Raw genomic sequence first — 27,843 nt, forward strand, 5'->3', positions numbered from 1 at the left:
CTGTGTCTTCGTAGGATTTTTCTGGATATATGGGTTTCCTCTGGCATGTTTTGAGTCTGTGTTTAGAAGCTTGGCTATATATGTTTTTGTGACCAGAAATATACCATAAGTATTCATTTCCTATATTGTTTGCATGCATATCTCATATTTTGGTGGTTCACATCAGTGGAGTAGGAAGATGGTCAGCTTTTGTGATGAGGCAAACTTCCTGATGACAGTGAATGATGTTCACATTCTTGCCTTCTCAGTATCTTTTTTGAGTGGGCTTCTGCCCTCCTTGCCCCTGGTTCCTATGCCACTGCATATTTATCCATTCATTAAGTGCCATTTTGCATTGAGTTGCAGTTTGATTAAATGTACAAAAGTTTTCAGGCAACTCTAAGACATTCTTTGTTTTCTTACTTCTGATGCTATTCAAATTTAATCATTTTTATAAATATCTAAATTTGTTGATTTTTATCTAGATTGTTTTATAGATCTATCCATTTTAATTAAAGGAGAGGGGAATGCTATTTGTGAACATTACACTCATTTGTAAAAATACATTTTCATATCCCATATCACAGTGTGACATATTGCAAGATTGTTTCCTTTTAAGCTGTTAAGTTCTTTTTACTTAGATGTAAAATTTCATAAAGGAATTCAACCAAGCATTATTTTGAATTAAACCTGGCACTTTTATTTAGTGAACAAGTCATTAAAACTATTTATGTGACTACTTGTTTCAGACTGTCCTAATGGGCACAGATACCTCGTTGGAGGGGTGAGCTTCTTCTTTCCACTGTTTTCCTCATCATAGTTTATAGGGATATTAATTTTAGTCCATACAGAAAGAGGGGCTACAGCAACTCCAGCAAATGAACCCGAAGGTGTACACATAGACCTTACCACACAGAACCAACTTGCTGCAAACATAATAGACCTTATTACAGAGGACTTACTTATCACAGATATAAAACAGATCCTACCACACAGAACCTACTTGCTGCAGATATAAAATATGTTACATCACAGAACCTACTTGCTACAAACATAACAGACCTTGCCACACAGAACCTACTTTCTGTAAACATAACAGACCTTACCACACAGAACCTACTTGCTGTAAACATAATAGAGTACTTACAGAGGACAGAGTCAGGGTTAGGGTTAGCACAGAGGACTTACTTATCACAGATATAAAACAGATCCTACCAGACAGAACCTACTTGCTGCAGATATAAAACATGTTACATCATAGAACCTACTTGCTACAAACATAACAGACCTTACCACACAGAACCTACTTGCTGTAAAGGCCTCTGCAGCAAACATCTCCTGGTGCATCCTTGCAGCCTTCCTTCCCTCCAGACAACTAGTACAGATCAAAGGAACGGAAGTGAACTGAGTGTTTAACTCAATAAGAGCACATTTTGTGTTAGGGTTATTGTGATTTATTTGTAACCACCATGTCAGTCCTTGATGGCTAGTCATACAAGAACACAACAAAGATGAAATTTGTTGCATGACTGTAGATTTTATTCAGAGTTTCACTGGGCAGCTACCTTCTCTCCACTTTCATTTCCAAATGCAAAAAAGTCCCTCTCAACTCAAGCTACACCACTTGTCCTTTCCTTATCGAATGTTCTAGCATCTCCCCCCTTCCCCCCACAGCCTGGTTATGCAGCTCAACCTTTCCCTGACCCTTGACGGCAGTGGCCACCTCCATCCCAAACTATCTGCTCATGGCTTTCCCATGTTGGTCAGGGGACTTTGTAACTTCTGGCGTAACAATAGGTCCAGTAGCCAGTGGCCACTGGTGGACAGTTCAAGGTTTGCTATTACGTACACAACAGGCGTGGGGAAGGGGAACAGTCCTGGGAGCCATTCAACCACTTCCCTCTATAAAACAAAGAAATAACAGTACACTACTAGAGTGCTACATATTGACAACATGCAGTACAGGTCAAGTTACTGGACTGAACTGAGTGATTTAACTCACAAAGCCTGCATTATGTAATTTCTTGATTAACAATATACAGTGATTATTTTTAAAGATTTTTTCTTTTTTAATTTCAGGAAGGGCAGTGTAAAATGCCAGTGGTGGAAGCTGCATGCAATGTTTGTGGTGCAAGAATAGGTGGCGTAGGCCATACACCTGCCCATCACAATGTTAGAGATCAGAGGTATTGTTTGCACCATCTGACATGTTCCAGATGGTTTTCTCAGCTTGCCTCTGTGAGCTTAGTTTTTCTGTACAGAAAAGAATTGAGACTGTCTAGATTTGGACACAAACACTTTGTTACAGAAAACAATATATTTAAAAGTAATGAAGAAATTTACAGAGAGTCTGCACTCGTTCTGATGATATTATTTTAATTGGGACAAACCAGTCTATTGCATGTAGTCATGTGATATTCACATTTTTTGTAAATCCTGTTATGACTGCTTTGAAGGAAATTCTCCTTTTTTTCTCCTTGGGTAGTTGCTCTCCTTTTCTTAATGAAATGCTGTCTGTTTTTGCGGGCCAAGGACATCTCACAGGTGTTCAGTGGAATTCAGATGTGGGAAACAAGCCAGCCAGTCCATGCAGTTGACTTGGTTGTGGTGCAAGAAGTCATGATGACGCTGACTCTGTGCCATCTAGCATTTTAGTCCAAAAGAACAGTGCCTGGTCAAATGGCCTGCAGTGCTGGCAATACCAGATGCTGTAAAATATTATCTCTGTATGTCATGCCTGTCAGGTTGCCTTACATTAGGTATAGCGGAGTTCTGTAGGCTGTCCACTTCCCACCCCACACCATGATGGATCCACCACCATAGCAATCGCGCTTCACCACAGTGGGATAGTGGTTAATCTCCCTGTTGTCTCCAGATGCAGATTCGGCCATCAAAAAGGGGCATGGCAAAGCAAGATTCATCAGTGATAAAGACTGCAGTCCACTGCTTCCTTGTCCACTCCAGATGAGCAGTGCAGTGTGCAGGTGTCAGGACAGGGCAAACAGTGGGTAGCCTTGATCAAATATTGCTGTCCCTGAGCAGGTTGTGAACTGTCTGGTCTCTGACAGCTGTTCTCTAGGTGTATTGGCAGTGGCGGTTCTCTTTCTTGGAACTGACAGAACAATGAACGTGTCCTGCTGTCTGATAGTTGATCACAGGCGTCCAGGGTGTCCTCAACTCTGCAGAACTTCTCACTATATTTTAACTGTCTAGTAGAGTTTGACAGAGGGAGCAACTCCTAATCAGCAGCCAATTTTCCAAACACCTATGCCCTCCTGCAGCCATGCAATGACCCTTCCTTAGTCGACAGAACTTAATTATCATCTCTGAGACATGATTAAAAAGGCGCATAGAATGTGGCAATAAATAGCCTTCCAAGGTTCTAAAATTACTGAGTTGTGTTTGCAATGGACAGGGCTTGCAAGTGCACTGGATTTTTTCTATTGTTCAATTCTTGTCATATGGTTGAATTGCAATTGCACGCATTATTTGTGGCTTCAATGACATTTTTTTGCTTGATTGCTGTAAAAAGCATGCACAGTACCAAAAATTCACACTTTCACATTGACTGTTCACCCACAAAATAAATTCACAAACAAATATTTGGAAGGAATTGCTGATTGTTGGTACAAACACGATTAATAAAAATGTAGAAGGTGGCCTTTTCATTGTTTTGAGCAGTCTATTTTAATTTATCCAAAGACAAAGATTTTGGTGATTACAGGCAAGACCAGACCCAGACCGGCCACATCTTAGGAGCTGCTCAACACCGTGCAGGAGAAGCCTTACCTGAGAGACAGCTGTCACCTGTGGAGTGCTTCATCTTACGCTTCTTGACTCATGCTGCACTCTACTTGGGGGCCAGCAACCCCGTTCACGTGTGTACTAGCACAATGCTATTTTTAAAGGATGAAAGATTTTCTATGAAGTGAATCAGTCTTGTGTCTGTGTAGTGAAATACATTCTGTTCACTGTTTCTTAGTCTTGAATGTTATTTGTGAGTTTCTTTTTTCAAGGCTACAACCATTGCAAGTATGATCCAACCACGAATCACACAACAGGAGGTGTGCCCCTATTTTTGGAATCACCTGGAGCATGATCTGCAGGTCCTGTGCCGAGCTATCGGCCGTAGTCCTGACGAGGCCTACCTGCTTCTGCACTACCTGTGTCATCAGCTGACACGAGACAGTAAAGGTATGCAGTATAGTAAGTTTTAATCTAAGTCACTTGCTAACTCTGATATGTACTTTTCTGTGACCAGTTGACATGATAAATAAAGAGTCTATAAACTACATCATCTGACAGGTGTCTATATGTTACATCAACTGCCATAATAGCTATTGTGTCTATACACCACCAGTTGACATGATAGTTGACACCACCAGCTAATAATCTGTATCTTTATGCTATATTCCCAGCTGTGTATATTTTGTGTCTCCAGTGACACAATAGGTATTGTTGATAAGCTCCTTCACTAGTGACATGATGGCTACTTTGTCTGCAGGTTATCAGCTGATATGTTAGGTATTGTATTTATAGGCTCTATTACTGAGATCACGGCTACTTTGACTATAAGCTACTCACTAGTGATATGGTAGGTATTGTGTCTGCAAGCTAAAGCAGCTGACTTGATAGAAATTGTATCTATGTTACATGACTAGTTGATACAATAGGTATTGTGTCTACTTCACCAGCTGGCAGGATATATCATTTCTTAATCATATGCTTTTGCACCTTTTTAGCCAGTTAATATGAAACACAGGTACTTAACAGGCTATCTATGGGGGAAAGGGAAAAAGGGATTTATTCATTCATTAACTTGTCCCGTGACTGGTACCAGCCATTGGTAGCAGATAGCAAGACAAGCATCTGACAAGGCTCTCCACCCTGTTCTGTCTTGGGTTCTGGTAGGCAGGCGCTGCACCAGATGAGCAGTCCACTAATGGAAATGGAAGTATGATATCCATAGATGCTCTCCTAAAAGATGAACTATACAGGTGGTGGGGGAACCCTTGATGGATGCCTACTGTCATGTGAAAGAAAGCTTCCATCTGGTTATCCATTAATACTGCAAGCCTTGAGTTCTTCTATAACACTTTGCTAACTTGGATTAGGTACTGCTCTTTAAGACTTTGTCACAAGCCTATTTTTAAATCTGTGAAGTTTAAATAGAAGTCCTGCTGAAGATGTTTCTGGATGTGACAGTTAAACATCTGCTCAGCTGGCTGCTGCCTGATCTAAAGCCAACCCGTTCCTCTGCTAGCAGTTCCTCAGTGGTGGTACTGATATGATTCTGTGCTACTTTCAGCATGACTTTGCTTGACTAATGGTTCTGTAGTTTTGGTTTTGGTTTCTTTTCTTGGAAGGGGTATGACTAGTGATTGTGTCCATTCTTTGCATTCCCAGAAGATGGGATTTAAGACAAAAGGAATGGAAAAAAACCCTAAGATTTAGAAATATGTATGTGTATGCAGATGTCACTGCATGCACACATTAAATGCATCTTTCTATAATGCATCTTTGTTTGCATAAAGTAGGTGCGAGACAGGTGGGTGCAAATCTTCTAAACAGCAAAGAAGAGCGACTTCACTGGGAGAGGATGTTTGCTGACAAATTCATCATGCCTGTCCTTCAGGTAACTTTATGGACAAGAAAGTAGATTAAATAGATATTCAATGAGCATTAGTGATATATTTATAATTAGAAGGCATATTATACACATCTTGTAAATGGTACAGCACTTGAGCAGTTGTTACAAGTAAGTCACATACCCAGTAAACCACAAAAAAGCACATCTCCTAAGGTAAATGATGTTCACCTGACCAACCAGCCATAAGAATTTGAAAGTCAACAACTAGTTAAGATTAAGAAAATTATTTCTCAACAATCATGAAACTTCTTTTTGAATAATAAGGTAAAACAAACCATAGTTTTGAGAGTTTTAGTGCAAAATATGACTGGAAGTGGGTTTTCATGTAAGCCCACCCCAAATTTTTTTATGCAATGAACCAGGTTAAAAAATATAGACCTCTTGTTCTTTTGACTAATTGGGGAATTGCATAACTTGTACAATTTACTGACAGTGTGCATGTATGTATACATGTATTTGTTTCCCTGGTGGGGGGTGGGGGTTGGTTTGTTTATTGCTTTTGTGTGAGCCTTGGTATAGTTCTTTATATTGCCATGTGGGCTGAGAAGGGTTGTGACGAAACCGTGGGAAACTGGGGTGGATGGTTCTAGAATGTTTGACGGGGATAGAATAAGTAGCACGAACTTGTATTACTGGACTGCTGGCAGACGATTTTTTCCAGTTAACTGCTAAAACAAGGTATTAGACAACAAAGCTTCCGCAGTTTATTCACATTTCAGATTAACTACTAAAATGAGGCATTAGACGACAAAGCTTCCGGTTTAGTCACATTCTTTGTTTAGGCTCCCCGAGACTAATAACGGAGAACTTTGCAAGAGGCTAAGAGTTGGTCTTTGCAGACAGACAGCAATCCACCTGTCCACCTCTATGATAAGTAGTGTAGCTTTACAGTTGAGAGGGGCTTTTGAATTTGGAAGTGGAGAGACGGCAGGCCAGCCGATGAGTGAAACTGAATAAAATATACATTTGTGCGGCAAATTCATCTTTGTTATGTTCTTGCACAACTAGCCCACCCCTATGTAGTCATCAGGAACTGACGTGTTGGTTACAGCTGTATTATATTATGCCATGAAATAAAAAAAATAAATAAAAGAAATTACTGTCTAATGGTTAAAGCTTACAACCTTGAGAACTATGATGACAGGATGGTGCCTGTTAATTCATGCGGAAGTGATTGGGACTAGAAAAAGAGATTATACTGATGCTTTTCATTTTGAGAAATTCTGTTGACTTTAAATTTATGAAAAATGACTTGAATTCAGCTCGGAAGTTTTCAGTAACCAGCAACTGTAAACACCGAGCAATTGTCAGCATATCGGAAAATGTTTTTGAAAGTAAAAGTATAATGAAGTCAGATTTCAGACCATAGCCTTGCTATTAGTGCACTTGAAGTCAAAGTAAAGTGTATTAAAGTCAAATCACATATTGTAGCCTTTCTGTTAGTGTACTTGATGCTGGAGTAACAGGTTGCAGGTCTGAGACCAGCTTATCACTCACACTCTCCCACACCTATACATCCAAACACACACGCACACACACGTTATCAACCCCTTTCATTATCCCTAGTTAATTTGCTGTTGTGTCTAATTCCCCCCCCCCTCCAAATCCACACACACACACACCAGTGTTCAGTGTTTAGAAAACAGATTAGTGGTGCTGATCATTAAGGTAAATAACGGCTGTAACAAAAATGCCATTTTGTGAGGATTTCTTGTAGAAAAGACCGTTTAATTTTTTTATATATTAATATATTTTATATAAAATGTATATGTGCTATATGTTCCTGTCACATACACTGGCAATAATCACACATAAATAGGTTACATGCACAAGACAGCCACTTATAATTAATGAGCAACAGTACAATTACACAGATGAACTTCTTCCCAAACAGCAATTCATTTACTCTGCATAAATATTCATGATTACATTAACCTACTGATGAACTTCCCTAATAGCAATTCATTTACTCTGCACAAGTATTCACAATTACATTAACCTACCTGTTGCTGTTAGCGTTGATGTTTGTCGAACTCCTAAATCTCCTCTAAGAGACTCATTAATTTTCCATAAGACCTTTATGTGATCTTTGCTTACAGGCATTGGTTGAACACATTGATTATAATTCATACCTTTGCATTATCATATCCTGGCAGATTCACTGATTGTAGTCCTTTTCAATTGGGTGGCCTCTGTAAATTTCTGTTAGTTCTGTATCATTTCATGGCCATCAGATCTTATGTCTTTTCAGCAATTGAATGGCAATCTATCAGAGAATCTGATTATTAGGGTGGAGTTATGGTTGATCTACACCAGTCTGTAGCTGTTGGACCATCATCTCATCCTCATGAAAGAACCTGTTCTTTTCCTCAGTAGACCAGCCTCATGCCCTTGATTTATCAGTTGGAGCACTTAATCCACTGTAATCCGGAACCTATAATCTGAACCTTGATGCCCCATGTGCTGAACAGCATTACTGTTGCCACAACCAAATAGACATCATTTGATATAATGTCAGAATCAAACACTTGCCATAAATGTGAGCCCATTGGTTCCCCCGCATCCTCCTTTCCAGCTGCTTCTCCCATCCATTTCACTCTAAATTCCACACACTTAACTGATCTCTCATTGCATCATATACACATCAAAACAAAATGCTGAGATCAACATCGTCCCTTGGCATTGTTTCAGAAACTAGATAAGATCATTAAGGAAGGAAATCAAGCCATTGTTGCTGACAATCGTCAGGGTGAGTGAAGGATTTGGCATGTCTTTATACCTCATTCAGCACTTTTTCAGTACAGTTTTCTGTGCAAGTTTAGTTTTCGGCTTTTTCAGTAGTTACTGTGACTCTAGGTTAGAAAGAGACAATTTCTCTATCTGCAAAAAGGACATGATTATTATGTGAGGCTTGCAGAGATGTCAGTGGATAGAGGCAGATATTTGTTTCAGTTTGCTTTGTGATTCAGCAGACTCTTGCAAACTTGTAATTTATTTTTGTCATAATCTTGCTATGAGTTGATCACATTATGGATGACCCTGCATAAAGTGTGAAAATGAAGAAACATAAATATGACTTGCCAGGCTACAGCACCCTTCTGCAGATAGTTCATGAGACAGATGTTATGACATCAAGGGCAGACAATAGCCTTGAGCACCTGCCTTCCTCACCTGCAGTGTGGTGTTACCGCCCTGTCATCACAGTGGAGCACTTTTTCCGTCAGTTCCATCTGCAGATTGAGTCCCAGCCGGCAACACACACCAAGTATCCAGCCACCAGTCTTTTCAGAGCTGAGGTAAATATCTGAGTGGGCCATCATCTCTAATATTGCTTCTTTTCTGAAAGCTATATTTAACATTTCTAATAGTTACAAGTGTATGCTCAGATCTTTGTGTGTGTGTGTGCGCGTGCACATGCATGAGTGAATGTATGTGTGTGCGCATGTATGCATGTGAAGGAGACAGGAATGGAAGGTAGGAGATAGAAGCGATAAGTTGTTAAGTTTTTATGCTGTGGCAGATCTCAAGGTGTCTTGCCTGAGGAAACTGCTGGATGCTATAAGGATATTACCCCACATTTGTCAAAATGTCTATTTACTCTTTGTTACGCTAAAGACATGAAATGTTACTTTTTGATAGTGGAGAAATTGGAAAAAAAACCCAAAAAGCCGTTTGAAAATATACAGTTTGTTTACAGCTATGCACATTTCCTGCACATCAAAAAAGGATGGAGTTGAAGCATTCTTATTAACATAAAGTTTCTGACCTATACTCAGTAACCTATTGTGTAATGCTTAACATTGGCTAAGTATGATGAGAGCACAACACTCTCTAAGGACAGTAGCTGCATGGCAGACATTTTTCTCTGACTCACAGCAGCAACAGCTAGACTGAAGAAAATATAGGACAGCAGAAGTATAAGCATCATCACCAAATTCAAGCTGTACAAGTTCCTAGTCATTTACTGAGAGTGAGAGGTGGGTCCAGACATTCAAAACTTTATTCTTCATGAGACTGCTATGAATCTCTTACAAGGAACACAAAATGAATGAATTTCCAGGAACCTCAGCTTGCTATAGTCAAATGACAGAAATCAGCTTGGTTCAGCCATGTCACTCGACATGAACATTTATTAAAGATAGTCCTCTATGGGTACATGGAAGGAGGGGGATATCAAGGTAATCAAAATAAAACTTGGTTTGCAAATCTCAAAGAGCTGTTAGGTTGGACCTATTCAAAGGTGCTCAAGACTGGCCCTGGTAGTGCACCTTTGCCACCACTGTGTTTCATCCTGCCCCACCAACAACTATTACTGGTGAGTTGGCTTCCAGGGTGGGCCAGCTTGTTCCGAGTTTAGCTGGTGCCAGATAGGGGACTGATGATGAAGGAGAAGAATGATGAAACTTTGTCTTCTGAGTCTCGTTTTAACAATCTTATAACTGATGCTGGTAAGCAAAAGTGGAAGGGCATTTGAAAACTCTGTGTATATATACACAGGCGGTCCTTGGGTTACGTCAGCCCCGAGTTATAATGTTTCGTAGTTAAGACACATCTCCCATTGACTGTATAAAGCCTTGTTTCGACTTAAGTGCTTTTGCGTTGTAAACGTTGTAACATAAACTTTGTGTTATTCCTGTTTCATTTCATTATTAAACGTATTTTATGTGTTTTTTGATAATTACTGTGTTAGGATAGGTGGTAGGATAGGGTAAGTGCTTACAGTATGTTATTTACGTACAGTATGTACGTATGTTCCGACACAAAGCCATTGCATTCTGTGCTACTTTGTCATGAACTGAGAGCTCTTGCTGTACACACTACTGTGTTGTTCCACAGTCATGTTCTGAGAGCTCTTGCTGTTCTGTTCGACAGAGTCATGTTCTGAGAGCCCTGCACTATGTGCCAGCCATACTTCGTGCTCAGCGACGTCTCTTGACTCAGCTATGCCGACGTCTGGACAGGGCTGAGGCTGCCAACCTCAAGATTGCAGATTTCATGAAAGATAAAGGTGAGATGATGTCAGTTGAGAGTAATGGCTGTTGGAGAGTATGACAATAATGGTGAGACTTTTTAGTTGTCAGGATGGCCAAGTTGTCTAAGGCACCAGACTCAAGGGCAGTCATGGTCAGACCATCATCTTGGTGTGGAAACTGTAAAAGTTTGCACCAGTCACTAAGTGGTTTAGTACTCTGACCTACATGTTTTCTTTTCTTTTGTTTTTAATGGGGGTCAGGTGAATACAAGAGACAAGACAGCTGGTGGTCTTTCAGCTATGGTCTGTTGTTCATAAGATTTGGACCATCTACAAAGGAGAAGCCTTTCATGTGGTGGTTTTTGCCTTGCCTGCCCTTAACTTGATTGGGGATTAACTAGGACACCCACTTTGGTGAAGACATAGTCATTACTTTTGTGCTCAATCCACCAAATGTTCAGGCAGGCCCAGTGCCAAGGGTGGTGTTTGTAAGATTGCAGCTAACGCCAGTGATGTGAATATGGCTGATAGTGAGTTTTGAAGTCCACTGCACACCATACCATTAGTGTTTGTTAGATGCTATAATTTATGTTGTACTTTCATGATACATGGTGTTTATAGTAGCCTGGGACTAACACTGTTGTCTCATGCAGAATCCAAGGGACTGGCTGACCTCTTTCAACCTTTCTGTAACGCTTGGGAGATTGTCAAAGAGCGTCTCATTACATACCGTAAGTCATGTCTTGTCGTAAGTTGTAAATACAGTTGCCAAGCATTTAAGTACAGCAGAGAGTCTAGTTGTTAGAGCTGTGATAGAGAGCCTAATGGTCAGAGCAATTACATCCAAATTTAAAGGCATGCTTGCATTCATTTCCCATGTGAGGGTCACACCTGATTTTCCCCAGTTGTGCAGGTGTAGAATGGGTATTCGAGGGTAAAGCAGCAACTAGGTATAGAGGAGATGGGCAGTACCCTCACAAGAGCTGGCTTGAACACCTTACCTGTGATGATAAAATCATGAGGATACCTTTAGTTTTCCTTTTTTCTTTCATACCTAGTCATATTAGTTGTTTCTATGTTTGGGCTGTGTAACAGAATCACTTGTTGCCACAAGTCATTTTATCCAATAATGTTTTTTTTCCCATACCTTGTAATATAATGGCCAGCACTGTCTGTCTTGTACTACTGTAAGCCAGCATGATCTTAGTTGGGTTTTTTTTTTTTTTAATGTCAACTTTATCCCACTGATATTTCATTGGCGCTTGCCAGCCTGAAAATGTTATTCTATAGTTGTTTTCATCAATGGTAACCATTTTTTTTTCTTATAATGAAGTCACTTTTATACTAGTATGAACCTGCATGTTTTCATCTTTATAGTATATGCATTGCCTTTTTTTAATGAGTAACTATTTTGTATTAAACAACTGTTTGGCAGGATTTAAGACAGACTGAACAGGATAACATGTTTGCAGGCCCATCACAGTTACCATTTTGTTGCTACCATTTTGGCAGCACCAACTAGCAAAAAGTGAAAAATGCTTACTTGCTGTTAACTGGGCAGCTGCCTAACATGTTTTATACTTACTTTTTGTAGCTGAACATGAACATTCTTACAAATATTTTGTTTGTCCGAGGTTTCTCGGTTTCTTTTTGTTTCAAACAACAGCTGCATAGCTAACAGATGGTTTTTTTTGTGTTTTTTGCTGATGATTTCTGGTACAATGAAGGGTGATAATAAGGGCTTTTGATTTAGACAGTGTTGACTTAAACTCGAAGTATCTGGGCACTTCTTGCTTTTATCTTCAATTTTTATTACTTTGTCTGCTTTTGCATTTCTCAGTGTTCTGCTACCTTGCTATTATCATTTGTTTCAATTTGATAAAAAAAAATATTTGGAGTTTTTTTTTTATTTGTTTATTCTTCTTGTTTGTTCCTGTTCCCTCTCTAAATGTTTCTCTTAAATTGTTATATTTCATCCCTTTTTGCTAGCTTATTGCTGGTATAAAAATTACTAACTATGCAGCATGTATACATGTGTAACAGGGTGACCTACCACACGGCACACACTCGCGCTCACTCTATAAATAATGCTCAGACGCATAGCCGTAGGTTGTATGCACAAATTCCATTAACAGTGAGTTCTGATGATTGCACACCATGTTAAAAAAATAACAGCCATACAGGACGGCAGCGCTGGCTGTGCTACCATGTCCACCTAAGGAGGGGAGATGTTGGGGCTGGGTTGGCCATTCCTTCTCTCGCGGCCCCCTCCGTTCCCCCACCCCGTCAGACCCGAAACAAACCTTTTAAGTCTTTGTGTATATTTTACTAAGAGAACTAAGTCACAGCTGTTTTCATGCTTTAGGCAGTTTGTACAGATATCACAGACAACACAGGCAACACTGTCTTCATGTTTTAGGCTGCCTGACCCCTATGGAGGGCCTTGTCTCCTTACCACAAGAATTCTCCAATTATGTGATCACCAAGAACAGTCCACTGGCTGTGCTGCTACCATCTACACGTGGCCCTGGACTCTGCGCCTACATCCTTCTCTACTACCTGCTGGTGCAGCACAATGAGTTCCTCCACAGATACTGTAAACTGACAAAGCAAAGGTAGGCATGGATCTTTACGATAATCACACATACTTCAAACAGACAAAGCAGAGGTGGACACTCATCCTAACATTGAGTCTACTAAATGAGGCATCTGCATCAGATGTGGGTCACCTCAGATATGCAAATAGAGTGTGAGTGGCTCAGTGACTGATACCATTTTTGTTGACTGGAGGTAGGAGCATGAGAGGCTGGGATACAAATGATTAATTAAGAGAATCTGCTTAATAAGGTTTTGGTCCTTAAACTGTAAGGTAGTGCTGCTACTTTTGTAACATTATGTAGAGCATGTGTGTAATATTAGAGTTCTGGCATGTTGTTAAAAATAATTTTGATTTGATGTCAGAGAAGTTTCCAAAAGTTTGAAAGGAAGTTTGGAATCTTTGTAGGGTTTTTAAAACTGGTAAACAATGGGGCATGCATTATAAGCGCCACAGGCACTATTAACACTGGAGTTCAGATAATGGAGACATGACTGTGAGCTTTAAATCAAGTAACAGATCAATGAAAAAAGGGAAGAAAATTTCAAACTTTGAAAATGAGAAAAGCAAACAGAGCAGTGAGCAATGGTCTCTGAGCCAATTCATGGCACAGAAAGGAGTCAACGCTAGCAGATTAAAAAGATGAACTCGTAATGAAATATCAATACCGCCAAAAGATATTCTGAAGCCATAAAGACATTGGAAGCAGTGTGGCAATCTTTTAGTCAATGCAATTTCAAACTGGAAGCCAGTGCAGGTCATAGAGGACAGCTAGTGTCCTGTGTTGAGCATATAACCTACAGAAACAATGTGAGCTGCATTGTTCCTAACCCTTGAAAGCTTGCTCAGCAGGCAATTCGAAAGATCAATAAGTAAAGAGTTGTAGTAGACAAGTCCATACTACACAAGTACAGATATGAGCTTTAAGCTGGCAGAATCTAAAAGATGGAGTCTATTGTGAATAATCCTGTGGACTTGTAAAGGGTCACCATCTCTGCTTTTCTTTTGCCATTAATGTTAACTATGACTTTGCTCTTGTCAGTGCTGGTCTCTATTCCATTTGTGTTTGAACTGTCAGTCTGTTGGTAAGGTCTTACCTTAGCTGTTGGTGCCTGCTATCAGATGTGTCATCTGCAAAGTATAGGTTGTATATAGGTCTCCCATCAGAAGAGATGTGATAGGTTGTGTATAGGTCTCCCATCAGTAGAGATGTGATAGGTTGTGTATAGGTCTCCCAGTTTGTATTATAAATATGAAGCCTTATACTACCACAAAAAAGAGTGTGGACTGTAAGGTAGGACTAGAATGAATGCCAAAGAGACTGGAAGTCACAAGAGGGCCAGAAAAGGATGCTGTGTTCCAGCGTGTTATATACACTATTTACAGTCAACAGATCAAGCAAATTACAATGGTGAGATTGCGATTTCTGTTGCCAGAAAACAATATGTTATTCATTGCCATCTCAGTCAAATGCTTCTATTGATAATCTGAAATAGTTCAGTGAGACCATGGTACCATACTAGTGTAACAGGGTTGGCCTACCAATACTTAAGTAAGCTAGCAGTGAAATATGCTTCCACCACCGATCAGTTTCCCGACCACACTGCCCGGCCACTCACTCCGCTCTCCTCTTCCTCACGAGCGACCTCGTCGCCCGGTCAGTGACCCTGCCACCCATCCACCCTCCTTGGGTGCGTGCTGTCTTCTATACTACTATACTAGACCTGCTTAACTATTTAAAGATGTTATTATGGTGCATTGGGAGAGCTTAATTAAAAAGTATGGAAGGTGTTATCATGGCGCATTTACAAGAGTGTGGTATTTAAAGATGTTTTCATGCTACAGATATGAGAGCTTGCCAGAAGTAGAGGGGCAAGCTGTTATGGAAGGACACCTTGTAGGTTATGCACCAGAAGAGTTGCTGCCCCTGGTACTAAGCCACTGTAACTACAGTTTGAAACTGGGGGAGTCTACAAACCTTGAGTATGACTTTGAGTCTTTTGAAAGACTCCTGATACATTCCTTCATGCAGTGCAAGTCTCGTGTGAAACGACATGATAATGGACTTGTTGATGTAAGTTATTTCTTTCAAGCTCATTGATATGCCACATGCACTGTTTAGCAGGTAAATGCTAGAAAATTTTCTAACTGGTATGATATCATTCCCCTGGCCTGCTCCACTGTTGTAGCAGCCATTGTCTTAATTTCCAAACTATCTTTATTACAGTATACCATCATTATTGTTGTTTGCATAAACTTTTAAATTTTTGCTTCTGATGAAAACTGTAAATTGGACAGCAAGACAGTAAAGTATTTGTGCTGCTGATAAATGAAATACTATACATAGGACAGCTAGAAAGTAAAGCAAGACAAAGCAAACTTAACATTAGCATCCTCCAAATTAACATAAATTATCAGTAAACATGATCTTTGGTGTCTATAGCTTCTTCTCCAAAAGGTGGTTGGTATGTTGTGTTTATGGCGAAAATTCATTCTGTGTGTATAGTCTGAAAAGGACTTGGATAAGTTTTCAGTGAATGGCACAGTGCTATGTTTGAGATGTTACAGTGGTTTTTAGAAAGCAGTTTTGAGTGCAGGTGTGAAACTGTGCCATGGAGATTAGCAAATATGTTCAAGTCAGGTATGCTTGTCACAGCACATTAGGCTATGATTAAAATGCCATTTCAGAGACCAAATAAGAAAGCATGCTTGAGAAAGACAGAGAGTGCATTTTCATACTTTATTGTGTTTCAACTGGTTTCATTCTTCATTTTTTTGTACTGCCACTGTAGATAAAAACCATGGTGTACACAGCTGACACAACAAGCTCCCGACTGTTTAAACAGCTGAGAGAGAAGATAAACCAGGTGGGTTGATGGCAAGGTGTGTTAATTAATTTCCCTCAGGGTGATGGTCTTGACCCTTACTTTAACGCCCATGTATGCACAAATTCCATTAATAGTGAGTTCTGATGATTGCACACCATGTAAAAAAAATAATAAAAGAGCATTTCTGATAATAGAAAGATAACTAAAGTGTGTGAAATAGGCTCCCAGAAAGTGAAAATGTTACTGTGCACTGTAACTAATTCTGTAAAAGTCCATACTATCTAAAGCCTCGAAATCTAAGTTTATAACCATCAGTCATCTTGACATGGCTGCTTGTACTGCCAATTATGTTTTGTTTTTTAAAAAGGGCTTCTGAAAATTTAAGTCTTCAAATATACTCCTGTTCACTTTCTAAATGTTTCTCTTAAATTGTTATATTTCATCCCTTTTTGCTAGCATATTGATGGCATAAAAATTACTAACTATACAGCATGTATACATGTGTAACAGGGTAACCTACCACCCAGCTCACACTTGAGCTCATCCTGTAAATAATGCTAAAACGCATAGCCGTAGGTTGTTGGAACCTCTTTATTACAGTGACCACTTGCTGGCCGCCTGAAAGATTTAGCTTAAGACAGAACGTAGCTCTGAGAACAGACTTAGTCCTTAGTCAACCAGGGTACTGGTTGGCGATGACTTGTCACATCCTTCTCTTAACTACTCTCTTTCTCCCTCTTGTCCTCCCTTTTATATCCCCTGGGATGGATGATGTGCCATGGGTAGCCAGCAAAGGAGAGGGGGTGTTGAGGCTGGGTACTGCCCCTTCCTTCTCTCGCAGCCCCTCCGTTCCCCCCTTCCCAGACCTGAAACAAACCTGAGCGCCTAATAGCGCTACCTGTCCATGCTTCTAACTTCAACTTCAACTGACTTCAAATCGGCCTTCAACTAGTATCTTAACCAGCCTCTATCACACATGCTTCACGCAATACAAAGTCAGAAGGCTTTGTGCAGATGTATGCTAAGTACAGAAAGTATGTTAAACAGGTGAAACAGTTTAAAAACCAGGTAGATAGGTGATAAGGTGTGTAACAGATGAGAGTACAGATTAGGCAGGTGGTGATGAGGTGTGTAATTAGTTTTAAACAGATGAGGGTTAGTACAGGTTAGGTAGGTAGATGATACATGGACTTGCATACCTTTACAAGAAAGCATGCTTTACATTATATCAGCATGTTTTCTTGAATGCTTTATCTTTATTTTTAAATAAAAGTCTGAAAGTTTTACAAAGATCATCATGATAAAAATTCCTTTGTAGGAATCCTTAAGCCCTGGAGAGCGGCGGCAGATCATAGAAGATCTCCGTGAAGATATCCGTGACATCAGTCACACCATTGACAACCTCAACATCACTCTACGGTTTCTGAAGGCAGTGCATGCTCAACCAGAAACTCCGTTACATAAATTTATGACAGACACATTGAGAATGAAGACCTCAGTCTTCAGTCATAAGGTAGTATGTTATGCAAAACTATTTGCCATTAAAGTAAATTCATGCCATTGAAACGTCTTCTACATTACTAAATTTGTAAGACTTGTGTTATTGATTTTATAATAAATTGCTTTTGAAATGGATGAATGAAAAAAATAATAAAAATTAGTTAAAACCATATTAGTAACTTGCTTCACTGTAATTAATGTCATCATATAAATAGGATGAGTAGGTAACTATTTTTTCCTAACTACTAATTTACTATCTGACAATACACACAGCTGACACCACATAAACCCACAGCATTGCATTACTATCTACAGTCACAGTCAAAGTTATTGTCAGCAGCAGAACAATCAATTTCTTACTCCATCTACAGTACTATTATCACATTAACCCATTGGTAATTTATAACTTCACCCGACTATTTGATTTTGTAATTGTCTTTTTCATACAGTTAGCCTGACCATATCATTATATATTGTGTTGTCCCTTGAAAAGTAGCATCCATATATTTTTGCCGTATAGTACAGTAAGTTCTTGTCAGAGAAATTTTTTGAGACCACTTTTGACCTTTCAGGTGTCAGTTTGCACTCACACACCAATGATCATTCATTATTTGTAGATGTGCACATGAGTGTAAGACTATGTCTAATACTGCAGGCTCAGCAGCTGTGTTGCTTGAAGCACATACAGTCTCTGTGGGTTGTGTTATGCCATCAGCGTGCCTCCATTTTGTCAGCCCACAAAGAGGTTAGTTGTTTGTAATTTTTGTTGCTGCTTGTGTGTGTGAGAGAGAGATACAGTGTATAAGTGTGAGAATATATGCATACCTTGTTCAACTAATAAGTACCATGCCACACTCCTGCTTCACTTCTGTGTTCACAATGGGGCGCCATACCACATTCATGTTTTTCCAAACAAACATCTCCCTATCACACTACAGTCTCACCCTTCCTATCTTCTGCTTTCACTGGTCTTTCTCTTGGCTTCCTTTTTGCATCATGCCTTTCTTTTAATGTAGTTTTTCTCTGTGGCCTCTAGGCCCCCTGTGTTTACCTTGCAGGGCAAACCGTGTTGGGGGAGGATGGGATCTTAGAGGTTGAGGTCTCTGATAGGTTGCAGCCCATCGTACCAACACACCTCTTTGGCCCAGACTTCTAGATAGGAGGTTGGTGTGGCCCACACCAATCAACCAGCTGGTTGTGTATTGCCCTAGCTTTGCTAGAAGGCTGCAGCTGTTGAAAAGTTGTCTGGGCCAGGTGCAAAGTCCTTGCACTTCTGAAGGGCTTGCTCTCAGAGAAAGAAAGGTAGATTGTAATTGTTGGTGTTATCTAAAGAAAAGTCACATTCAGAAGATTTCTGAACAGACTTCAGGCGCTGGAATTCTGGAGAGTAGTAAGAAGAGGAGTTGTGAGCAAAGGTGGATGCTATATTTTCTTCCTCACATCAGATCTCTATGCCTTTCATGTCATAAATCCTTGGACATTCTCCAAGTAGTTGGCCATGTCAGCTGAGGGGCAGACCGCACAGTCCTCTTTACCTGTATTGTGCCATGGTCAGAGCTAGACTATGAATCCATCATTTATAGCTCTGCTCGAGAGTCCTACCTCAAAATTCTTGATCCTATTCACCATCAAAGGCTCCGCATCTGTTTGTGTGCCTTCCACACCACTCCTGTACAAAGTTAGTACGCAGAAGCTGGTGAGCCCCCACTTTCTCCTTGTCATCTGAAACACATCCTATCCTATGTCTGTCGCTTGAAAGTTCACACTGGAAACCCAGCTTACAATGCTGTCTTTGGACCACATCGTGCTGCTGTGTATGCCATTTGTACCAAGGAGCAAAGACCATTGCCTCTCCATGTTGTACCTCACCTACAAGCGGCTGGAGTAGATATATCCAACAGGTAAAGCCTCTCCCTCTATTACCAGCTCCTCCTTGGACATTTCCTGTTGCAGAGATTTGTCTCGTTCTCACAGCCTTCAGAAAAGGTGACAACAGTGACCTTGTCTTTCTTCAACGCTTACAGGAACTTCTCTCTGACTATCCTGGTTTCTTTTTTGTGTTCCATCTTCACAGATGGCTCTAAAGTTCCAAACAACGGACCTGTAACTGGGGCAGCAGTTCTGTCCTGCCAGCCACAACAGGTTTCTTTGGCTCAACTTGCAGAAGACTTCTCTGTCTTCTCAGCAGAACTTCACGCCATCTTGCTTGCCTTGCAGGTTGATGACACTCGAAGGCCAGACACACTGGCTGTGTCTTCAGGTGGTTTCTGGGGTCACAGCAGAGGTACTCCATGGTGACATCACGGGGCTTACGGTGCTTCTAGCCCAAGTGCTGCTGGGTGTGGGACCAAAGGCTGTCAAGGAATGGTCCTGGGAGGGCGATTCTTCCTCATCCAGAAGGGCTCCAGCTCATTCAGCCCATACCATAAAAAAACTTGTAACTCGAATTGACACTATACTACAATTCTAAACCATATTCTTCAATTCACACATCTTTCTCTCACATGTGTTGCCAACTTTGAAACATACATGAGTTCTATTACAATTCCATAAGTAATAACAGAAAAAGATGTCATACCTTGTCTAGGCGAGGTTAATCCAAAAAAGGGTCACTACCGTGCCGCATCCAGCGTCGATGGACACTACCCTGGTCTACTCTCTATAATTTCAACTCGGGAGATTTAGATAATGTGACTCATGCACATCTTCTTCCTTCGGTATTCCCAGCCTCAGTAAATTTTCTACCTCGTTCCCGCCAAAATCTGCTGCTGAACCGTGTTCACCAAATTCTTCGTGTCATGGTTAACCCTTTCCCCTCTGACATTCTCATTCACTCTATCTAAACTTGCAGTCATTAAGTTGCAAAAGGGTTAAAATAATCCGAAAAACACGGAGGCACAGATTGGTCCATGATAAGTCATCAGACTGTAAATCTACTTGGCATTTTTTCAGTCCCTATGGCAATGCCGCTGGGACACACTGGGCCAAAATAAGTTACATGATGAAATAAGTTACGATTCCCTGTCTTTCTGACCACCTGCCTTTGTGCCATCCTGGAGGAGGTAGTTCTGACAAGACTACATTTAGGACACACCTTTGCCATGCAATCACACCTTTTACGAGGCAAATTATGACATTTATTTATATTTATTATGACACCGATTTGTCCATGGTGTCAAAGAAATTTTAGTGTGGTACATGTTTTAATTACTTGTCCTGAACTCCAGAGTATCCACCTGCATTTTTTTACAACATACTCTTTGTTTTCCTTGTTTAAAGTCCATCCCATCAGCAGCAATTTTTACATTTTTAAGAAGGATCATAAGATTTAAGTTTTTATGTCCTGATAGTGTTTGGTTTGGTGTTTTAATTTGTTGGTGGCCGTTTTTACACTCACTTTTTGACATTATTCTTGCTTATTGTGTTGGATTTTATTGATTAAGATTTTGTGTTAGATTTGCTCCTAAAAATTTTAAAGTAAGATTGTTTTGTGTTGCCGTGATATAGCCTTAGTTGCTGGCACAGCGTAAAACAACCAACCATCGTCTCCAATATTAATGTTTTGTGACAGGATGCCTTTGACAGTGATACTAGTCTACAGGAGGAATTAACAGAAGATCAGAAGAAAGAGGTCAAGGACATGTGTCAAGCAATGTCGGTGGAACGCCTGGAACTGCTGTTGCTGCATCTGTTTGAGTGCATCATGTTGCGCTTGTCAGAACCTGTGGACCAGGAAGATGATGTCAATCCAGAAAACTTTGTGTAAGTCACCATCATATTAATGTATCCCCTTTACAGTTCAATTCTGAAAACCAATAGTTTTCTACCATAGTGTTGGAGTCAGGTGACATGATACATTTGAGTATTCCTATACTCACACTTAAACTCCTTCCTAGCAATGATTATGAGAGGCACACATGGTACTTTCGTTTGTTTTGCTCAAAAAGTATTGCAGCTGATTTTAATATATATGATGCGCTGGAAACTATGCAATAAGCTGTACCATGTTCTTGGTACTAAGTTGAGGTCTTAATTTTGTAATGATGTTCTTGTGCTGATTGTATCTCCTCACTGGTAGTGGGTGAATATACAGTTTTGTGCTAATGTTTTTCAGGATCTGAATTGCTGTAATAAGATTGTTTTCATGTGTAGGCTGCATGATGTGCTGGAGAGCAATTTGGAATACCCTCTCTACCAAGTGGAGCCAGTAGAGGTCAGGTCACAACTTCTGACCTCACAGCACCTTAGTTCCTTCCCAGTGTCTCTCAAGGGCTGCCACTCTAAACAGACTTGGCTGTTGTGTCATAGCCAGTTGAGAGCCAAACGACAGCAGCAGCACTAACCCTGTTGTTACACTCAGTTGTATTCAGGCTACAGTTGGTCACTGCAGGAAACAAAGGATGAACTCACTGTTTTGAATGTAGACATATAAAAAATTTTAAGTTTCTTTGTGAGTACATGGATTTTAAAATATTAATCTTGTTGACACTTATCTTCATACAAAATTCTTTCATTGCATGTATTTGTTACAGTAAACCAATATCATTAAGTCATATGCTCAGACATTTTGAGATTTATATAATCACTTAAAACATATTGAAGTTGTTGCCTTAGAACCAGAGTATTGAATCCTTTTATCATCCCTTGACTAGTGATCCTACTGTGTATGTGGCAGGAGAGATAGAATATAAAATAATACTTATTATACCTTATATTTGTCATCATCTAGATTCCAGTTAAACAAAAGACACAGAGGACTGCATTAACATTATTCTGGAAATCTGTTTTCAACAGAAATCTATTCCATCGCTGTATTTTTTATTGCGTTGTGGTGTTTGCATTGTGTCTGTCCTCTGAATTCTAGTCTGTGTTGATATAGCTGTAAATTTTAGTAGGGAAGATAGTTGTATCAGTGAGGTCACTCTTAGATGCTATTACAAGGATACATGTTGACTGTAATCTTTTTGTGGTCATTGGCGATTTTTTTTACGTTGTATGATCTTAAGAGTTTGTATGACTTTAAAATTTCATAACTGTCTGGTTTTATAATGTATGACCATGCTACTTTTTTGACAAAATATTCAACTTTGACATCATGCTGTTTGACATTTTTACTGTCAGACTATGTTTGACCCTTTCAATATGTCAGATATTATGCTGTGTTATCTATTAAAATTAGTTCATGTTATATGACATTTTTTCTGCCTTTTCATGTCTGACCCTTTCATTGCTTGTGAGACCTAATCAGTCAGACATAACCATGAATGACTCTTTCGCTGTGGTGACTATACATTGTATAAATTGATCACCCTTTTTCTGTACCTAATCTTAGTCTCTGTGGCTCAGTTTGCGTTGTAAGATCATGTGAAGGTCCTTTGCCTCTGAAAGAGTTCTCAGTAAAAGTAATGAAATAATTTTGTGTCGGTTTTTTGTTTTTTTGTTTATAATGTACTGACCTCGTAATCACTATGTACTGTATAAAGCTTCAACAAGAGCAGATTTTTCAAAAGTAGGGATGAAGCACTATGGAATAAGACCTTAGATACCTAAGGTGATGTTAGTTGTTCCCTTGCCAAATGCAATGCTATATGTTGGCACATGTGCTTAGGTAATAGATTAGCTGTTAACTTGCTTTATTTTGGCATCCTGTACTTCTTGTTGGTGTCTGTGCTTGGCTGGCATCCGTTCACTGAATTACCCAAAAAGGGAGCAAGAGGAAGAGTTTCTAGCATTCCTTGTCATCTTCTTCACCACCAGTCATGGATTGCACTTATTTATACTGTGGGCATCTTAATTGTAATGTTGCAAATATGACATTAGCACTGACAGGATATTTTGCTAAAAAAATATTTTCTCTTTTACTTACGCTTGCAAAACAGTTTAATATTTGGTATAAGAGTGAGATGTGTTTAATCAATTGACTTTTTATATTTGATAAAAATATGATTTTTGAAAAACTTTTGAACAATAAAAATTTGTATTTTCACATTAATGTGGAGTTTTTATTTGCTGCAAAATAAAGGATGACAAATAGTTGTTAAGTCTGCACAATCAGCTAAATGACAACATCAATGTTTGTGTTAGATGCAATAGTGGAGTTTATGGGACAACCTTATTTGCATTTGCTGTTTAAATGAAAATGTAACTTTTGTTTTAATAACAACTTTATATTTTGTGTAAGAACTTTAGCTAGACTGGGGCTGTGCTGCAACAATAGATTTATTTGTTACATTTTTTTCTCCCTTTTGTTTTGGGTTCTGTATGTCCAGTTTTGTTTTGTTTTTCGTTCAGGCTATTGAGGAGGCCTTTGTTTTGTGGAATTTCAATTTTACTGTAATTGCTTACCCACTCTATTTTCCATGGATTTGTTTTAATTAACCACACTTGTTTCTTATTCTTTATGTTATGTGCACTGGGATTTAACAGTTTACAGTATTTATCTTTTTGTATACTACTTTTGCTTAGAATGTGTGCCTGTATCCTTTGCTGCAGAAGTTCTTTCTGCATATTGTTTTGCTAATGCTGTTTAAAAGTTTGCCTATTTTCTTTGCATAAGATTTGCCTGTGCATTTTGCTTTGAACATTTACCTTAAAAACATTAAAAGTATGTTTTTCATAAAAATTTACCTGTACTCTTTGATTTAAAAGTTTGCTTATAGTTTTTCTTTGTACTTTAAAACTATCATGCAGTTGTTTCTTATCTTACTGAATGCAAGCTTTGCTTTAAATGTTCTGTAAGTCTTTGTTTTGGATTGGAGTGGTTTTCTTAGTGCTACATGCTGATAATGCTCAGCCAGGATGACAGAGTGATGCACTCAAAGAAAGATGTAAATGACTGCAAATATGTTCCAGTGTTTGTAAGGACAAGAAACAAAAGGGTAAAGGGTGACATAAGTAACGCTAGCATGTTGCCAAGCAATTGCTGTGTACCATAGATATCAGAGGTGGACTGTAACTGGTTTTCAGAGGGGTCAATGTAGTTAGTGCATCCATTTAAGATCATATACAGGTTATGTGTCCTTTTGGAGCTATTTGACAGAAGTGTTGCCATCTCGTTTGTTTGGGATTTTTGGTGCTGTTTTCTTACTGTGAGTAAAACAGGATTTTTTTTTTAATCTGGCATTTTGTCTTCTGTTTATTAAAATTTTTGTTTTGAAGCTAATTAGTGTTGTAGTCTTATAGCTCTTTTTTTATTTTGAATGTTTTCAGTTTAACATCTGTGAAAGGTCCCAAAGTTTTAGTCTTTTTGCTTCATTAAAAGTATACACTTTCAAGGTATTTGATTTGTTTATATTTATGTGTGTGCATGCATGTTCCTGCCCCTGTGGGTCGTGCTTCTCGTGCCATGGGTGAACATCCAGCCTCTCTTTGGCTGGGTGACTAAGCTGACCCACACCTTTCTCTTATGATTTCCTTTTTCTCTGCTACCTGGCTCTTTCATCTTTTCTTCTAAACAAATATCTCGATACCTTTTAAACAACAATTTACCTTTTCTATCTTCATTGATCTTCTGCCTTCTTTTCCTCATCATGTCTTTTTTTTGACATTTTTTTTCTGTGGCCTCCTTATGGCCCCCTGCGTTTGGAGGAGAAGATGGTATCCTGGGGGTTTGAGGTCCCTGATGGGTTGTGGCCAATCATACTAACACGCCTCTTTGGCTCGGAATTTTCCTAGATGAGAGGTTGGTGTGGCTGGTCATGTATTGCCCTAACTTTGCTAGAAGGCTGAGGCTGGGGTCAAGCTGGCCTTCATACTCGAAAGGCCACAGTATATTCCTTGCATCACTGCCAGAAGTGGTACCAGGTGGGGAGCATAAAGAACAAACCATATTCATTACATTTTACACCAAAAAAAAAAATAAATAAATAAATAAAATAAAACCTGGGACAAGTTACAGACAAAGTACTGTGTCCCACACATGTTCTTTCAACAGATTAAAAAGACCTGTACGTGGGCTTACGCGTACACTTCTTTATTATTTGGGAGCTTGTATTGATTTTAGGGGAGGGCAGTAAATTTCACATAACTCAAATTGATATATATATATCAAACGACTACAAACTAGATACGCACCTGAATGACATAGGTTACGCTCCCTACATATATAACTAGCACATCATTGTCATAAGCGACTCAACCATCCAGTTATCCAATCTCTATAAACAAAGGTTACTTCAGTAGTTCCAAATGTCTTCAGTTTTGTAAACCATACAGTTTCTCAAATGGGAACTGCGACTGATGCCCTAATATCCCAGATCGATACCTCATTACATACAGAATGACCAAAATTCTCACTTTCGATGAAGTCTGGGAACGATCACTCTTGCATATACACTCCTTGTCTAGGCAAGGAATTATTCTGATTCCCCGGTCTCTTTCACACATAAATTTGCTACAGTGTCTCTCTTCTTCGACAACTGGCGTGAGAAGGATCAAACTCAATTTTTTCCGACTACAGGGGTTCCCGGTGAACCTTTCTCTCGCCCATGTACGCTTATTTAAAACTTACTCATTCGGTCATTCCCTTGCGTTCTTACTTACGTTCAGTTAGGGGGCGACAATCCGTGTTTCTTAAGACAGACAAGGCCATATAACCCCCATTCTTAACAGTACGAGAGGATGAACGTTCAGATAGTGAGGATGAGGTGAGATAGAGCACGAGAATGCTGAGGGGGCCTGGCCCCGTTTTATTGTAGTAAAGGGCGTAGAGCCAGCCCAGCTGCTCTCATCCCTCTCACCTTTTGCAACAGCAAAAGGGTTTTAGAACACTTCTCCCACCTTTTCACCTTTTAAACGTCTGTGCTCTGCACAATTTCTCGTCCAGTGCTCAAATCAGAAGCACTGCAAGTGAAGCACTGAGCCGATGGGACGGAAACAGTTCGTCGGCCGACCCATAAAAGTAAAACCACACCGATCCCTCAACTCTTCAAGGGGGTCATTCGTTACCTTAATCGTGAACTCATTTACCATGGGAGTACCCCTACACTAAATTGCTAATTACACTTTAATTGACTCGAACCCCTAGTACGCTTATAACCCCAATAAACAACGCAAGGTAATTTGGTTCGTGAAAGAAAGTTATTAATCATCGAGAGAATTGAACAATTTAGAAAATGTTACAATTTTCAAATATAGTGTTGTTTAGGTGTCCCCTTATTTATCTATCCCTAGTCCAGATATCGAGTCCCACTAATTATCTAACACTTAACCTAGCTAACACACACTACACATACACAGAAGGGAGGACGTCGAGACTACGCACACACAGGGGAAGGAAAGGGTGCAGAAGAATGAGATGATGAAGCTAGAGGAATGCAGCGACGACAACACAAGAACAAGATCACACAAAGATACAAAGAATACGAACATCAAGACGAATATGAAAATGAAAAGATTGTCAAGAAAACCAAAGAACATCTGTTTTCACTCTTCCTATTTCTGATCATGTGTTGGCATGTGAGTTTTCACTCTTGCGGTCTGGCTGTAGGTACGCGATGCCTCTATATGCCACTCGTCACCACTATTCCACGTGTCATTCACTTGATAAACTCTACTGGCCGTCATCTTATACTGGGCTGAGGTGGCCTGGGGTCACCCACTGTATCTACTGTTAATAGGAATGTGTGTGTGAGAGAGAGAAACTATTTTAACATGTCTATGTATCTCTTGTATATGTGTGTAGTGTTACTAGTACGAGCACTATCTTAAATTGCCTTTGTGGATAAATAAAGTTGTGTTGTATTGTACTGTACTTGGGTCCATGTAAACAGCGGCTGTCACAAATGACTGAAACGGAAGATGTAAGGAGCACACAGCGGACGAAAATCAGTGTTGGCAGGGTATTTGGGGTAGAAGCAGGTCCTGCACCCCGGATTCCTGAAAGAAAACCAAGTACCTAACTAACTTTTTGAGTTTACATACCTCTTTGTGTGTATCCGAATGGGATGTCAAACGTTTGTCCCGGTCTAAATTAAGAAATCACATGCTGTATGTAATGTCCAGTGTACATTAAAATCCATAAGTTGTGAATTACACTCACGAGACGGAGAAGTTATCCGATCCACTATTGAATGACTCACCGTGAAGAACACACAATAAAAAGTCACAAAAAACCCCACAATAGAACACACAATAAAAGATCAATATAACACCTACTTCATCATTACATCAGGACACCACTCATACCCTAAACAGCATCAAACCTGTTACATCTCATTACACCAGGAAACCACTCGTAAACCAAACAATATCAGAAGTACTACATTACACCTGGGATAGTTCGTTCTGTGCTGATAGAAGTGAGTATATAAGTGAACAG

The 27,843-nt window shown here is 39.6% G+C and overlaps 1 protein-coding gene across 3 annotated transcripts in view; it reads left to right on the forward strand.

Moving 5' to 3' along the window:
• Positions 1-24,803, forward strand: part of LOC112566806 (E3 ubiquitin-protein ligase rnf213-alpha-like) — a 206,149-nt gene extending 181,346 nt beyond the window's left edge. For 2 of the 3 annotated variants that reach the window (XM_025243173.1, XM_025243172.1), the window contains exons 81-96: positions 729-763; positions 2,059-2,165; positions 3,704-3,857; positions 3,996-4,173; positions 5,514-5,614; positions 8,321-8,378; positions 8,714-8,925; positions 10,502-10,637; positions 11,255-11,332; positions 13,021-13,216; positions 15,043-15,271; positions 15,990-16,064; positions 17,344-17,538; positions 18,181-18,270; positions 21,097-21,287; positions 21,678-24,803. In XM_025243173.1, the coding sequence (XP_025098958.1) occupies positions 729-763; positions 2,059-2,165; positions 3,704-3,857; positions 3,996-4,173; positions 5,514-5,614; positions 8,321-8,378; positions 8,714-8,925; positions 10,502-10,637; positions 11,255-11,332; positions 13,021-13,216; positions 15,043-15,271; positions 15,990-16,064; positions 17,344-17,538; positions 18,181-18,270; positions 21,097-21,287; positions 21,678-21,867 (2,225 nt within the window). In that variant the 3' untranslated portion in view covers positions 21,868-24,803. The remainder of the gene's footprint in view (positions 1-728; positions 764-2,058; positions 2,166-3,703; positions 3,858-3,995; positions 4,174-5,513; positions 5,615-8,320; positions 8,379-8,713; positions 8,926-10,501; positions 10,638-11,254; positions 11,333-13,020; positions 13,217-15,042; positions 15,272-15,989; positions 16,065-17,343; positions 17,539-18,180; positions 18,271-21,096; positions 21,288-21,677) is intronic. The other variant, XM_025243175.1, reaches the window with a different exon arrangement.
• Positions 24,804-27,843: the final 3,040 nt, after the last annotated feature.

Source organism: Pomacea canaliculata, linkage group LG6 (genome assembly GCF_003073045.1).
Source record: "Pomacea canaliculata isolate SZHN2017 linkage group LG6, ASM307304v1, whole genome shotgun sequence".
NCBI classification, from domain to species: Eukaryota; Metazoa; Mollusca; class Gastropoda; order Architaenioglossa; family Ampullariidae; genus Pomacea; species Pomacea canaliculata.